This window comes from Choloepus didactylus, chromosome 5 (genome assembly GCF_015220235.1).
Source record: "Choloepus didactylus isolate mChoDid1 chromosome 5, mChoDid1.pri, whole genome shotgun sequence".
NCBI classification, from domain to species: Eukaryota; Metazoa; Chordata; class Mammalia; order Pilosa; family Megalonychidae; genus Choloepus; species Choloepus didactylus.
Window position 1 is genome coordinate 96,392,166 of NC_051311.1, and position 16,208 is coordinate 96,408,373.

Sequence of the window (16,208 nt, forward strand, 5' to 3'; positions counted from 1 at the left end):
AGTCACAGCATCATTTACTGCAAAAATAATATATTGAGATATATTATATGAGTACAATGTAAGAGTTTTTATGGCTGAACTGATTATTTTGGGCCTTCTAAATAAGCAATATCACTCCAGAAGGTTGAATTTATTGTCCTGTGATTAGCATTCGGTAATGATCCACTTATGTACACAAATCTTCAAGTCGGGCAATCTGAATTCATAGCATCATACAGCTTTCAGACATTCAAATATAGAAAAAGTTATCATGGCTTGGCTTAAATGATGAGATCAGCAAAGCGGCCGTCTGAGCCTTTGTGTGCATATTTTCCCTTTGAGGTATCCATATAGCATCCCCAAAGCATGCCGATAGGCTGAGTAATATTATATTGCTTCTAGGATTTGGGATTTGCCTCTAATAGCCAATGATTTCCTCCATTACAGTCTACTCCTTCGGGCAAACAATGAAATTATTTTCCTCTGGTATCAAAAACAAGTATTTACCTAAAGATTGAAGTGATTATCTTGTCTTAAAATAAAATTTCCAACTACATGTCTGAATTCAGGAAAAATAAAACTGGAGACTAAATTGAAACAAATGTACAAATATTTTGGATACCAGAGAGAGTGGAGAGAAAAAAATAAGATTGTATTGTTTACTATGAACAAACTGCTTATAAAAAAGAGAAACTACTGAGCCAATGGTATTTCATAGCTCTGTTCTGTCAAAATATGGACTCTCATTTATTTCCAAGTATAATCGCGTCTCTGTTTCCATGCAAAATGCATATTTTCACTTTTCATTCCTATGAAATTCTCTAACGATCTTTGTGTTATATTTATATAGAAAGTGTGATTAGAATAAAATCAGGTAAGTAAACACTATTAAAGAAAATGTGAAAAATACTCCAAATGATCATTTTCGTTATTATCATTTAATCTCTAAAGGAAATAAATACTGCACATGGGAATTTAGGAAATGGCTAATTCATTCAGCAAACACTAGAAGCATTCACTATAAGTATATGCACCACATTTCCTATATATTCACTATATTATATTCATTATAAGTATGTGCTTAATTAAATTTGGGAATGATTTGGAGAATTTAAATAGCATAGATATTTTCAGCAAAACTTCCAATATGCTAGCCAAGTAAGAATATGTGTAGGCCAAGAGATCTCTTAAATACTATTGTATTTTCTGACTATGCAATATTAAGACGCTTCTAGAGATAATCAAGATAGCTATCTAATTGCTACAACTTTCCTTCTCAATCCATGATGCCTGGTTTAATATCAAGCATGATATTGAAACATTAAAGACTTGAAAGATAGTTTTAGTTGTTCACTTATTAAGAAGGAAGTGGTTAAGGTCATTATTTGTGGTGTTAGGATGACAATACAGAATGTATATTTCAGCACACATCTCAAAATGATAACTGGGATCATAATGGTGAGAGAACACATAGGAAAATGAGCCAATTCATATTTCAGCAGTAACTTCTAAAATGCAAAAAATCTCAGCTATGCAATTACAGTCTATATATAGTATAGAATTTTGCTTGAAAAATGTTCTTTATTAAATAAAAATGCTTGCTGGTCAAGGCTAAGTGTTGACAGTTTTGCAGAAAAGGAGTAATGACCTCCAATCCCTGCACATTATATAGGAGGCTGGTATACCCATAGAACTATGGTAAAATTCACTTTTTGGTCTCCAGTTCAGAGGTGTTTCTTGGAAAGCGTAGTGTTTCAGCTTTGTTTAGCACTAAATCTGGTTACTCAATAGAAGACTGTGTTCCAAGTCTTGATGCCAATTTCTAGAGCTTCTTACCAGAAAAAGTATCACCTTACAAATAGTTACGGTAATAATTTTCAAATACTGATGTTATCTTATATGAAAATGAAAAACAATCTGGTTGAAAAATAACAAAAGTGGCTACAAAATTCATTTTTTGTTTGATCGCATTTGGAATTAACTTCCTTTTCTCTTTGTGTCTGGGTTCAGACCCCCAGCCCATTACAACGAAGATGATGTCAGAGTAATGAAGTCAATAAATTCTTATGTGGAAATCAAAGGAGGACATGGACCTCCTGGTTAAACCCTAAAATGACATGAGGCAACAAAGGGTCTTTGTACACAGATGTTAAAGACTCTGGTTGAAAAAGAAGTTCTTTTCCCATCCCACACCTTTAATACAGAAGACTCTCAAATTATCCAGGAAGGCTACCCCTGGGCTCTTGATTCATATTTCAGAAGCCTACTCAGCATCCCCATTTGACTATTTAAAATGCACCATCAACTTAACTCATGCTTCTCCCCACCAAATCTGCTCCTTCCACAGTCTTCCTCCTTTTTAGGAAATGGTATCTACATATTTTCAAATGCTTAGTTCCAAGACCTTGGATTGTCTTTAACTCCTCTGTTTCTCTAATGTCCAACATCATATCCCCCAGCAGATTCTGTGAGCTCTATCCAGAATCATATCATTTCTCACCACCTCCACCTCCATCATCCAGTACAAGCCACCATTGTTTCTCACATGGATCATATAATAGCCTCCTGGCTCATCTTAAAACTTCTGCCTCCTCTGCCCCCAACCCAACCCCCTCTCTACTACAGAACTGTAATCTCAGCCAGATACAATCAGAGTGGTGACCTTTACAAACCAAAAGTCAAATAAAATCACTTGTGTGCTTAAAATGCCTTGGTAGTTTTCCATCTTACTCTAAATAAAAGCCTTACAATGATTTACAAAGTCCTACATGAGCTAGTCTTCTGATCTCATTTATTACTACCCTTTTTTCTTCTAATTCCAGTATAGCCTCATTAGCAGGGGTGCTGTTCTTTGAACAATTCAGGCACATTGCAGATGTAAGGACTGCTGGTCTCTCTGCCCCCAGATGATGCCTTGGTGCCATTCCTCATCATGTTCAAGTCCTTGTTCGAATGTCACATCCTCACTCAGGCCTTCCCTAAACATTTAACATTAAAACACCCTGCTTCCCACATGATCTGTCTCCATCTTGTGCTTTTTTAAAACTCACAGCTCTTATTGTTATTTGAAATGCTAGTGGTTTTCCTTATGTATTGACCATCTGTCTTCCTCCTCTAGAATTTACTCTCCTTGAGGGCAGGGAGCTCTGTCATCTTGTTGTTGTAACTATTCATTGCTATATGCTTAGCTTCTAGAACACTTCTTGGCAAATATCTGTCCCTTAAAAAGTATTCCTTGAACTAACGGATAAAGGAACACAATGATCTTAATAAGCAAAAGCGGTAAGGTTTTTTAATCTGTCAAGAATCTAAAAGCTTGTATCTGTGACATAAAATAAAAGACCTGTAAAACACTATCAGTACAATGGTTTGCTTGAAAGATTTTTTGGTGCTCATGATTGGCCCTATTTGCTTCCACTTCACTGACCCTAATTTACAGGTGTTGGGTCCTGTCATCCATCTTGACTGAAAATAGCCACAGCTTTGGCTGATGCTGAATTCTGCATATTCTTTGTTCTACAATCAATTTCTCTGTTGGGACTCACTACCAACTTGAAGCAGAATATTCTACTTAAGTCTCTGCTTGTATAACAGGCAACCTACTTCAGACTGTCTTTTCTCTTTTAACATAACCAGTAATCATGCATTCGTCCTTCTAAGGGGCAAAGCATGATCTTAAAGTTTGAAATTAAATCAGGATGCCAATCCTGGAGCGAGGCTCCTATAACCTGAACCAGGACAGGCATTTGCCAACAGATATGCAGCCCAGGAAAACGTCAAGAAAGTAGGATTTAAGTATATGCCAAGAACAGGTAAAACAAAAAAGGCATCGATTAGTGAATGTGGCATAAAATACCCTAAGGGCCACTGTAAATATTTGATGGGTTGGGAAGTGGTGCAGAGGAGCCTTTAAGGGGAAAAGGAATCTTTGCAAAGTACTGTAGTTGCAATTAACATATCCTTGAATATCTTAAGTTATAAAGCATAACTATTCTCTTCATTCAAAGACCATATATGGTGCTAAACAAAGTACTACTATTAGTGGTATTTTTAAAGAATACCACAATTAAAATGATTCCAGTGATGTGCAACACTGCCATATTGTCCGGTGACATCAATTTTAATTTTCAGCTGAATATTTAGTACTCACCGCTTCCCAGTTGGGTAGAACCTAGAGCAAGAATGGCCATCCCAGGCGCAGTAAGGATCCCTCGCCAGGCAGCAGTCAGCACAGGCTGTGCCGTAGATGTGGCAGCGATGTAGAGATACTTGGGAAATCCCTTCATTGGAGCTCACATACAACTGTTGCTATTAAAGGAAGGATGATTATTCACTTCAGATGTGGAAGTTAAAAGAAGACTGTCAGGAGGAACACATTATAATATATGCCCACAAATCCTTGGATCCTTTTCAAAATAAAGAACAGAAGAGTATAGCACCAAAATAAATAGAATTTTTCTGCTTTAATTTGCCTATAACATTACCAATTTCCTGCACTAAAAATAAACACACACAAAAAACGAAAAACTCAGAGCATCCCATAGAACAGTAATGTGTTTTAGTCATTGGTATTCATTGTTCTCTATTTCAGGTTTAAGCTAATATATTACAGATTTAAATTATGATGCTTTATTTTTTCTCTGAATACTATCTCTTAGCAAAGTGCAAGCCAACTTTCTTATTCTTCAAGTCTGGCAACATATCGTCTTGCAAATTTGAAAAAGAGGGCTCTAAAATAAAAGGCACTTTTAGGTTTAGAAGAAACAAATAGTTGACAATAAGTGCTAGATAAACTGAAAACAAACATTTTTGCCGCATGCCTTTGAAAGTAACGTATTACACATGAAAACGCCTTTAATTATTTAAAGGAATATCAGTGTTTATTTTTAGACATGTCTTAAAATTTCTGCATGATCCAGTGGTCTTCATCACACTAAGAAGTCACAAATAAGGATCTCAGCCTCCTTCATTTGTAGGGCGTTCAGAGCTTATGATTTTACTCTAGTTACTTTAGCTAAATATACAGTGATTCTCAGGAGCGAAGGAATGAGTTTCTAATAGACACTCCTTATTTTCCAAAGAACCACTAATATAAAATCCATATTAGCACAGAACCTCCAAGGTGATTCATTTTAATTAGCACTACTGGATCTTGAATATATGTGTGCATGAGCACATACACACTAAAATCCATATAAAATTTATAATCTATGGGATGCACCATTGGTCCAACAGAATCTGAAGGCAGACTTCCTGGAATAAAATCTCAGCTCAGCCACTAATTTGCTGTGTAACTTTTCTGAAACTCAGCTTCTTCACTGGTAAAATTGGGATACTATTGCATCTGCCCTCTAGAGTTATTGTGTGGACTAAATGTAACTGCTAACTCCATACAAAATGCTTAGAATAGACCCTGGCTCAAACTATAAGAGCTCAATGAGTGTTAATCAATAGTAGTAAAACAAACTATCAATTAATGAACTATCAATCTATAAATTTACAATACAAATCAATACCTAAATAGCGTCTGACTTTATTATATCTAATATGCAATAATTATTTTATTCAGATCAAATTATTTTACAGAAATTGTCCTGAAAATGATAGAGATGTTCATAACTGCATATTTTGACAACAATTTCTTTAGGGATATTTGAAATAAGTGTTTATTGAACAAATTTGTGAAAAATACAGCAGACTGTATCAGGTTTATTAAAATATTTTAAGGAAATGAATTTATATGAGAAAAGGATATAGTTAGTTTCCTTCCAAAAATTATCTTTCATTGTTAATCCAAATTGTTTTCTGGATATATAGAGTGAAAGAACAAATCGCAGAATAAAGGATCTCAAAGTGGACAATGAAGTAGTTTGGCACAAGGAAAGGCCCTAAATTTACGGTATTTAAATACATATACCATGATGCCATTAATAATCTGTAGTCTACTCACAATGAAAAAGAAATTCATTGGTGCAAATGAATTAAAGGAAGTCAAATAATTAAGTTATCCCAAATCTAATTGGTTTAATGAAACTTTTTTAATGAACTACAACATAGGATGCTGGTGTTGAAAACAGATTCAATACTCAATTTTCCTGGGTGTGTTTGCACATGTGTGTGTGTGGAATATTTTGATTTTACGGAATGCATGCAAACTACAAATAATTTGAAACTTGTAATTGTATGCAGGACTATTACACCACCCAAATGGCTTTGTGCCCATTTTGAATTTTGCTCTTATATTTTCTCCTTCTATCAGACTACTTGAAACAAACGGCTTCCCTGCTGATTTCAAAGACAATTCTGACTTGGGATCAGCTCCCTAGGACATTAGGCAAAAATGACGAATAGCTTCTTATTACTTGGGAAAATGTCTGTTGCGCACCATACAAACATTTTTACAGATGAGACCTTTAACTCTGTTGTTCCTTATTTATTTTGCTTTATAAAGTTTAGTCAAATGAAAGGAATATAAGGCTCCCTATACAGACCATATACAAGGAAGAACACTAAAATTATGTAATCAGTTGTTCTAACACAAAAAAAACCTTTATTCTGTATTCCAAGAAAAATAAATCTCAGCTTCTTACAGTCAGCACTTACCAAGGAACTACTTTATTTTACTCAATTTTTAAGGATATTATATATAATATATATTTGTATTATATTATACTATAAATATGAACTTGTTTGTGAGAAAGGCATTACCTTGCAGATGCAGAAACTTAGGTCAGACAAATTAATGATTTGCCCATAATTTATGGCCAAATTCAGATTCAAATGATGTCATTCCCACTCAGAAGCCTATTTCATTTTAACTTCATACCACCTCTTAGAATTTTTGTTTCACAGATAATGCATTTGGGGGCTGGAGGGGAGCGTGCTTCGCACATACAAGGATTGGAATCAGGCTTTTCTTTTCTATGATCACTATATATTTTCATGTGCAGGCCCAAATTAGAATAAAAGATAATGCATTTTTTTTGGTTATAGTCAAATATTTCTTCTGCAAATTCTGAACCCTGATATGGCTTAGAGTTGAGATATTAAGATATTTTTTAATGACAAGTATAAACCCTAGGAAATAGTATTTCCTTAAAAAATAATCAGGAAAGAATGCATTGTACATTTCAAACATGTGACAGTAGCAGGAACTAAAGAAAGGATTGATTACTCATTCCAAACCCCTGAGAATGTTTGCGATATTATCATAGCCCAAACATTACGCTAAATTCTTCCTTTAGAAAGATTATTTTTATTTTGGTTGGCTTCATGTACTGTAATATTTGAGAATATCAGATATACAAAATGTTGGAATATCTTGCTGTTCATATGTTCTTCTCTGATGCACTTTTATATACAAATAAACCTATTTAGTCTTCCACCAATATCTGGTAAGTTTTACACCAAAATCAAAGGTGATTTTGTCATATACTTTAAACTGCTGATTTCTTGGCTAATTTGAAACTAATTTTTCAGAAATTACAGTTACATATTTCCATAATAGCAAAACCTTTCAGCATATGAAGATAATAAAAAGGGGGTAGTTTTTTTTACCTTTTTGGATGAAATTTTCATTGTTGTTATGGGAACATGATTCTGAAAGATTAGAAAAACATCACATTAATTTCTCAAATAATCCTTAAAAAGTATTTTGCATTCAAAAAGTTTTCTGTTTTCTGTTATTATTCAAAGAATAAATATTTCTCTCTATATGCACACATACTTTCAAAAGTTATCTATATTTATCTATAAAGTGAATTTCCTCTGTTGGAACTAAGGATGAATTTGCTACACAGGTCTATACCTAAACCAAAAAAAAAAAAAAAAAAAAAAAAGAAAGCAGCAATAGCATATCTGTCAACATAGGCATTAGAAAAGATGAAAAAATTCAGAAGAGATTTTTCTTCAAATGTTTCCATTAATTTGAATTTCTAAAGATGGGACTCTGCAATTTGCTAATGTGATGTGTTTCGATATTTTCCCCCAGTCACTGAAATACAGAACCCGTTTTTCAATAGAACCAATGATATACACTATGAAAAGGCTGGACATAAAATTTGTGGACATAAAACAGATGGACATAAAATTGTTATTCAATATATTAGTTAAGCGCTATAAGACCATTTCTTCCCCATAGTGCTCTAAACTACTAGGAAAGTATCAGTGGTATTTGTTTCCCAGTTGATAATTTGTTACATTTCTATACTTATATTTCTCTAGGTCAGTAATTTCCCAAGACTTCTGTACAGAGGTATAAAGGTCTATTGCTCTGACTTCTTGGAGAAGCAGTGCTTGTCTAGGCTGGTTGCCTAATCTATCTATCTATCTATCTATCTAACCATCCATCCATCTATCTATATCAGCACAAGTTTACTTCATTAAGGATAAGGCCTTCTTATTTGGTCTAGTTGGAAAATCATTCATGTGGACCTACAAGAACAATAGCAGGTAAACTTTAATGTCACAACACTAAGACTTCTTTCTTCTCCATCTCCTTCCTCTCTCCTGGATTGCTCTAAGTCCAAACATATGAGTGTTCTTGCCCCACCTCAATCATGCCTTTGCCCCTCACTTGTTGATCTTGATCACCTGGCTCGGTTCTAAGTTGTTGTAGTGATTAGTAGTAAACAAGGCCAGGGGAATGATTAGATGAAAAAGAAAGCAGTAAGAAAAGAACAGAACAGAAAATTGGAAAAAATTTATGTTGGACTATTGAGTCCAATCAATAATTCAGCATTTAGACTTGGGTGTAGAGGCAATGGAATGGCATCCCAGCTTATTCCTGCACAACACAAGCACATTGCATAAGACACTTTCATTGTTTTGGAAAGATGTATTAGCCTGAACCATATGTATTAATTCTTTTTGTTGGATAAAAATAAATATTTGTAGGATGGGTCTTCTTTTGAGAAATGTGAATTAGTGAAAGAACCTGAACATTTTCTGAAATAGTATCCATTTTGAAAGTCACTCTATTCATAAATTTATTTCTTTAATGCTATTAGCTCTTTTGAAATATTAAAAGTTAGATTTTTTGATAACCTGATGAAGATCCATGAATTTATATTTGAGTAACCAAAGTGGGAATGAGCTCTCAAAATCTTACTGTACCCTCAATTATTTTGCTCTCTAAAGTTGCATAAATTTACAATCATTTCAAAAGAGAATGGTGCTGTCTCTAATTCTCAATAGCAATACTTTCTGACCTTGTCTTAGAAATGCACAAAAAAAAGTGTTGCAACTTATATTCAGTAAGGCAATCACTAATAGTTGTGCTTCCAATTCAAGTCAAGTTTAGGAAGCTGGACTTACTTTCAGAAACTATTATGAATAGTGGATTAAAAGAAAAGATTATGGTCCTGTACTCTATAAAAAGAAAGAGCCTGGTTTTTAAAAGTCACATTGATTTTTCTGTAGTATATCAAGTGACACTTAGCTAAAGAATTGTTTCAGTTTAAGCTCATTATTTCCTCACATGTACATCATAGTATATCATACACACCCAATTATTTTTACTTCACCTCAGGAAATGTGACATAAACACTAAGTATATCTCTTGTCTTAGCCAAATCAATCACTGGCACACGCATCAGTAAGAAAGCTGAACATTTTTTTTGGTCTTTCTGTTGGACTGATGTCACCCTCATGCATTATGACCATCTCTATTTTTCCACTGAGAGTTTATTCTTCATAATGATAACACCAGCATAAGTCATACAACACACAAGTAGTTAGAACATGATCAGAATAATTCACATTTTTTAAAAACCTTTCCATAACATATATGTTTGGATTTGTGTCAAACTCACTCCATTAACAATGTTTCCTGATTATACATATGACCAGAATGTATATTAATAAGTCAATATAATCCAAGCCTACTCAATTAAGTAAAGTGGCTTATTGGGCCAGCAGTAGTCTGCTGAAATGATACTTTTACTCAGGCATAGGTTGACTCTGGTCTTTTATCCTCCCTGGGCCATTGCTTCTTAATTGGTTTAGTCAGAAAAAGTCCTCTGCAGCAGGATTGATTCCATTTCAAAGTTCCTTAGCAATTCTAATAGCTCTTCTGGCTGAGTTTTACCTATCTTTCAAAGGCAGATAAAAGGTGCCACTTGAACTACAGTGACTGACACTGCAAGGAGAGCAGGGCTTGTGGTAACACCACACATCATCCCTACCAACTCACAGATGCGTGAAGAACAGGAACGCTGTCCTGGCCTGGAGGGATCTTAACAGAACTGGACTTCCCTCTGTGTGCTTATTTGTTGTGTTTTGTTTTTCTTTTCTTTTTTCTTTTCTTTTTTTAATAAAATTCAAGTACAAAGAGAATGATACAATAAGACCTCAAGTGCAGCTAGAACATAAAGTTCTGATTGGTAAAGAGACAACATTTGTCTTGTTTAACTGGAGTAACATTCAAATTGAAAGCAATAAAACAAGAGAAAACAAAGCAGTTTTTCTTGAAATTCCTGGCTAGAAAAATATGAGAAAGTTTATCTAACAATGAATAATGCAAAAGCTTTGGGGTTTCAGTGGCTTGTGAAGCAAATGATAAAAGTCCTTTCATGGCAAAATCTTCTAGACCTTGACCACTAGAACTCATTTTTTAAAAATAATGATGACCAAAGACTTCACTTAGTGATGATAGCTGGAAAAAACCTAATCCTTTTATGTTAAGATAACTTGACACGTTAAAAATGAAAAACTTCACAAAAATATTTTTCTATATTTCTTATTTTATCTGGTGCTTAATACTCTAAAAATTTATAACATTCACTTGTTTGATATTTTATCAATTTTTTTGTCCTCCCTAGTGGTTTTAAGATGAAAGAATTCCATTATCATGCATGTTCTGAGACTAATAAAGGTTCAAACCTTGAAGACTTCCAATTCCTCCAGAATGAGCTCGCTGCTAGCAGAACTGTTTGTAGGAAGAACAACGACCTTTTGCACAGTGCCCCGATCTAAAGAAGAAAAAGAATGAATGAGGTGTTAAAATACGTTTATAAAGGAACACAAGACATTTGCATATAAGAACATCAGCTTAGAACTTACAAATATTATTTATGTACTTACTTATCATCATGAAGATTTTGTACATATAGGGCTACCACCACTTGAAATAGGCTGAATGTATTCCAAATCTCATAAATTTAAATTGAGATTACATACAATTTAAAAGAACTAATATCATAAAGATAAGGAACCTTATCTTTTGCTCATCCATGGTGAATGTGTAACTATGAGAGAAGAAAAGAATGTCCAAAAGATTCATGAAGTCAAATCTTCTGTGTAATAAAACTCTCCCCAGCATAAAGTCACATAGTCTTGGACACAGGTTTCAAACCCAAAATATTCCCAAACAAGTGGTTCTCAAAGTGTGGTCCAGGAAACACTGCAGCTTCCCTGAGGCCATTTCAGGAGGTCCAGAGGGCAAAATCATTTCATAATAAACTGAGATATTATTTTCCTTCTCTTTCTCATTTTCTCCTCAACACAGAGTGTTTTTCAGAGTCTATTTTGTATGTAAGTGAAACTGTGGAACTGTAAACCATAACAATTTTTGAAATTACCTATATTACTGCTTGTTGAGCTGTACATTTAAGTTAACACCTTTCTATATGTATGTTATATTTTACAATGATGGAAATAACTGAAGTTTGTAGAACTGTGACCCATCGCATTCTTGAAAATTTGCTCTCCAACTACTTGTTAAATCGTACTTTGAAAGTTATCACTGTTTGTATATATGTTAAAGTTCACAACAAAAAATGCACTAAAAATAGATGTAAAAAAATAGTAATAATTTTCAAAGGAGAAACAAAACTTTGCTTTTCTTTCAGGGGGTTTCACTTCAGTTTTTATTCAGATAAAAATTCTGCTGTTTTCACAATTTTATTTGTCATTTGACAATAAGTTATGTTGGATATTTTTTAAAAGTAGAGGAAATTTTTTTAGTTAGGTGATCCAAATAAACTGAAGCAAATGAAAAATTCAGTTGTATTTCCCAACTAGAGATTGCAAAAAACAGAGATTGCCAAATTAGTTAAATGTTTACTATAACATTAGAAAATGTTATTTATGTCCAGATTTGTAATTATGATAGTTTCATTTTGTCATATATGAATTCTATAGGAATATAATTAAACCATTCTACCAACCACATAGAATTTAGGTTTCAAAGAAACCAGCAGAGATTTAGCAATATAAGGTTAAAGAAAACTAGTGAATGATTTGATAATGTAAAATATATTTACTAACCAAAATATATTTCTATTAAAACAGCTTATGTATGAAATCATGAATATCAAGTTACTTTTAAAAATTAAGATCATGTAACTATGAGCTTTTAATTTGGAAATATGCATTATCATCCACAGATACTATAGCATTTTAAAATCATGTTGAGAAATTTCAATAACAGTTAACTTGAATTTAATTTTATTGGGCTTTACAATTTGGAATCATTTAGTAATGAATAACAAAAATTTCAAACTGGCAATATTTACTCTGATAAAAAAAAGAAAAGTCCTTATTTCATGTTTACAGTTTCCATTTTATAAACCTAAGTGAAAGATTCCAAATAATTCCTAAAAAAATTAAGCCAACTTTAAAATATTGCAAACTAAAAACAAAATAAAACAGAACACCCTACTAAATTCAATAAAAAACACCCCAAACATGTTTACACAGAAGAACAAGACAGAGATTTCTTCAGAACAAGTTCTGAATCTTGTGAGGATATAAAATAAGATCAAATGCTCTTAGACGTTTCAAACTACATGCTTAAAATTATCTTCTTAAATCATACTCATAAATGAATAAAAACACAGAAGCAAAAGCTCTGCAGGTTCTAGATGTAATTAAAAATGCTTTGAAATTTCTCTGTTTCACTTAGAAGCTCCTTTAAGAACCAGCCCTAGTAATGATGTACACTATTTTCTTGGATGATTAGTAATTCAGTTAAGAATTGGAAGTGAAAAATATTTGGGGATGTGGTGCAGAAACACGTCCACAACTGAGAATGGATGACTGTGGTTGGAGTGCTCTCCAATATTTATTAACCATCTATCACAATGAGCAATGGAAAATTCTTAGAACATACTAAGAAACCTAATCTGAAAGTCAGTAAATTCTAGTAGTTATGGCAAGATGTGTCTAGGTGTGTGCATTTTTACCATGGCATATTTGTTGAATGAATGAGTGGGCATAATGAAGAAAGAAGAATCAGGCAAGGATGAAGGTGTAACATAATCTTTGTTTTAGGTCATATCTTCAAAATTTTGATTAAAAAATAAGCCATAATAGAGTTTTATGGTCCCCTGCTGCAGCCAGTAAGGATCTCTGCTCATCTTCCATGACATCCATGGCCTCCTTCTTTAGTTGAGACTGAATGGAGACAGTCTGTGTATTACCATAAATGCATGAAATGTTCCCAAAGGTAGAACTATCAGCTGTGTAAAGAGCAGTGTAAGTACTTTCAAATGAGACTTTTAAATCTAATGTTCTAACTTACTATGCAAGCAAAAGTTTCCATAAATCATCACTTTCTTCTGACAAACATATTTTATCCATGGCATTTATAAAATCTCATATGAAGAACTATAAAAATGAACTAGTAAAAAGGTAACCAAAACGGGCTTCTAACTCATTGGGAATAAAAACTACAGCAGCACTTTATTGCTTTTTTTTTCTTATTTTAATGTCCTTTTTGAGGGTAATGATGAGTTGATTTCCATTTTTAAGACTTTTAAAAGTAAAATATATTTTGGTAAAAAACTAAAATGAGTATCAATTTATCTGGAACTCATGGAAAAATACAAGTGTAAGTTTAAGTATTGGTAAAGTCGCTACCTGAAAATTCAGGTTTAAATAAAAATCATAGAAATCATAGAAATGTGACATGTCCATAGAGAAGCAAATAATTATTGGATAATTACAATGTGCCCAGTTTATGATAGAAATATATTATTTAAATCTGACTTTTCAGAAAATATCTCTTTTAATTCCTTTACTTTTCCATGTTTAGATATGTATTGGTACTTTATTAGCTAGCATTTCTGCAGAGTTCTTCATTACACTTGTTCAATTTTCAGCAGACTATCACAAATAAACTCTTATTAGAATTCTACATATTAAAAGTTTTATATACATACATTAGAATAATCATTTAAATCTGTGGATTTAAATTGAATGGAATAACTTTAAATCCTTGTAATATTGTGAATGACCACTGTTAATAATGGTTAATCCAGATTTAATGAGAACTTAAGTTTATATAATTCAGGGGATCTTCTTTAAGAAAAATGATACACGTACACAAATAATACACACATACAAAAATTCTTTGAGGATTTTCCAAACAACTGCTTGTGAGGAACCCTAAAGTTTTATGGTAAGTCGACTTCTGATCATTAGCCCAGTTCACTAAAATAACTGTTTTTATAAAACTGTAAAACAATACATTCTTTAAATTGAAAGAAACTCTAGCCAATGCAAAAACTTAATCTACAATATTTGATCATGACAATTTTATAGTTCAAGGTGACTCATGTGTCAGCCAAAGCTTATAAAAGTTCTCCTTAAACTGAATGTAAACAGATTCTAACTCTCTTTTACTCACTGGTCCATCTTCTGCAGCTACCAATAATATATTCAGATCCCCTTCTACACTTTTCACATCCCTACAACTTTGTATGGACATCTCCTATACCCTCTGAACTTTCTCTGGTCTGAGAGATTGTTCGGCCTCCAGGACTCTGAGGTATCCTTGGCTGTATCATTCACTAAGTGAAAAAATATACTTGGGTTGTTTTCCATACACTTTCGCTTGAGAATTCAGTGAAAAATTACTGAGTGCCTTCAATGAGCCGGGCATTATGCCCTAGTATGGATGCAAAGATAAATGGGCATAGCACTTAAGAGTTCACATCCTAGAATTTATTGTTTCATGAGTAATTGGTGTGTCCTCATTAAAATGTTAGTCATTGATAGATATACATTCCAGACTGGCAATGAAACTGCAAATTACTTAGGTCTACGTAAAGCTATCTCTGTCCCTTTCAGCTTGAAGATGATAACAGAGTTGTTAAATGTTTTCCTTCTGGGGGTGGTGAGAGTGGTATCCCTTCAATGTAAACAACTATAAATCCTCTTTATTGTTTTATAGAATTGGGATATTGCTTTTACTTCCTTGGGAAAAGCATCATGCTGACTATACAGTTACAGTGAAACAGTCTCTTCTTTTTTTTTCTTTCTTTCTTCCTTTCTTCCCCCCTCCCCCCCCCCCTGTTAAGCCCCAGTTTGCTTGTGTGTAAAATGTAGTAATAATTGTACCTTTTGTAATGGATATTGACCTACCCAGAATCTCTCCCCCTTCTGTTGGTAACAATTCTGAGACATCTCTTGGAAGTAACACCTCTCTCATTCTCAGTCTACATGGTTAGGGAATCACTTACCTCTCTTAGTGCTCCGGGGTAGGCACAAGACTTGAGGTTATACAGTAAGAACACTGCATCCCCTTGTGGAATGGACAGGGTCAGGCCCAGCCCTCCCTGGGAATTAGGTAGGTGGGAGCCTCTTTCTGAGGTGAGGGGTGCTAAAGGTTTGTACTGGAGGCGCTGGCCGGCCCTTGCCACCACATGCAAACACTTGCATGTGAGAATACTGAAAGATGGTGAGATAGTACCTGACAATACCATTTTAGCCCAAACTCAGCTACATCTGAGGCTGGCAGCTGCCTCCCGGACTTCCCAGTTAAACAAACAAAGACAAAAAATATTTTATTTTAACTAGTTTGAGTAAGAGTGTGCTCATTTTCAGTTGAAAGAATCCTGATGAGTAAAAATTAAATGATTAGCACAGAAAAAGCTCAGCATGGTGTCTGGCACTTAGAAACCCCCAATAAGTGGTAAATATGTTTTCAGTTCTAGCTCAGCCACTTATTAAACTTTTGATACTATTGGCGTCTCTTTTCTGAACCTCAGTTTTTCTCATCTATGAAACATAGATATACCCTTGCATATATTAAAGCATTGTTGTGTGAACACAGCAAGAAAATCTTAGAAGATTTGCATAACGTAAACCTCTATATAAAGATAACATTGTAGACTCACCATCCCACCACAGTGATTTAAATTTTCTTCTGTTTCCTTGAATCTTAAAGAAAAGCCTCCAGACTAGCTTCCTTCCACCTTGTTTATTTTATACCATCTAAGAATTTT

The 16,208-nt window shown here is 33.7% G+C and overlaps 1 protein-coding gene across 1 annotated transcript in view; it reads right to left on the bottom strand.

Annotated features, from left to right (window-relative positions):
- The window catches only part of SEMA3C (semaphorin 3C), a 170,400-nt gene that overhangs the window by 10,702 nt on the left and 143,490 nt on the right, over window positions 1-16,208 (bottom strand). Inside the window, exons 13-15 of the mRNA XM_037836521.1 lie at window positions 10,861-10,949; window positions 7,537-7,578; window positions 4,130-4,287 (exon numbers count right to left, since the gene is read on the bottom strand). Coding sequence (XP_037692449.1) covers window positions 4,130-4,287; window positions 7,537-7,578; window positions 10,861-10,949 — 289 coding nt within the window. The remainder of the gene's footprint in view (window positions 1-4,129; window positions 4,288-7,536; window positions 7,579-10,860; window positions 10,950-16,208) is intronic.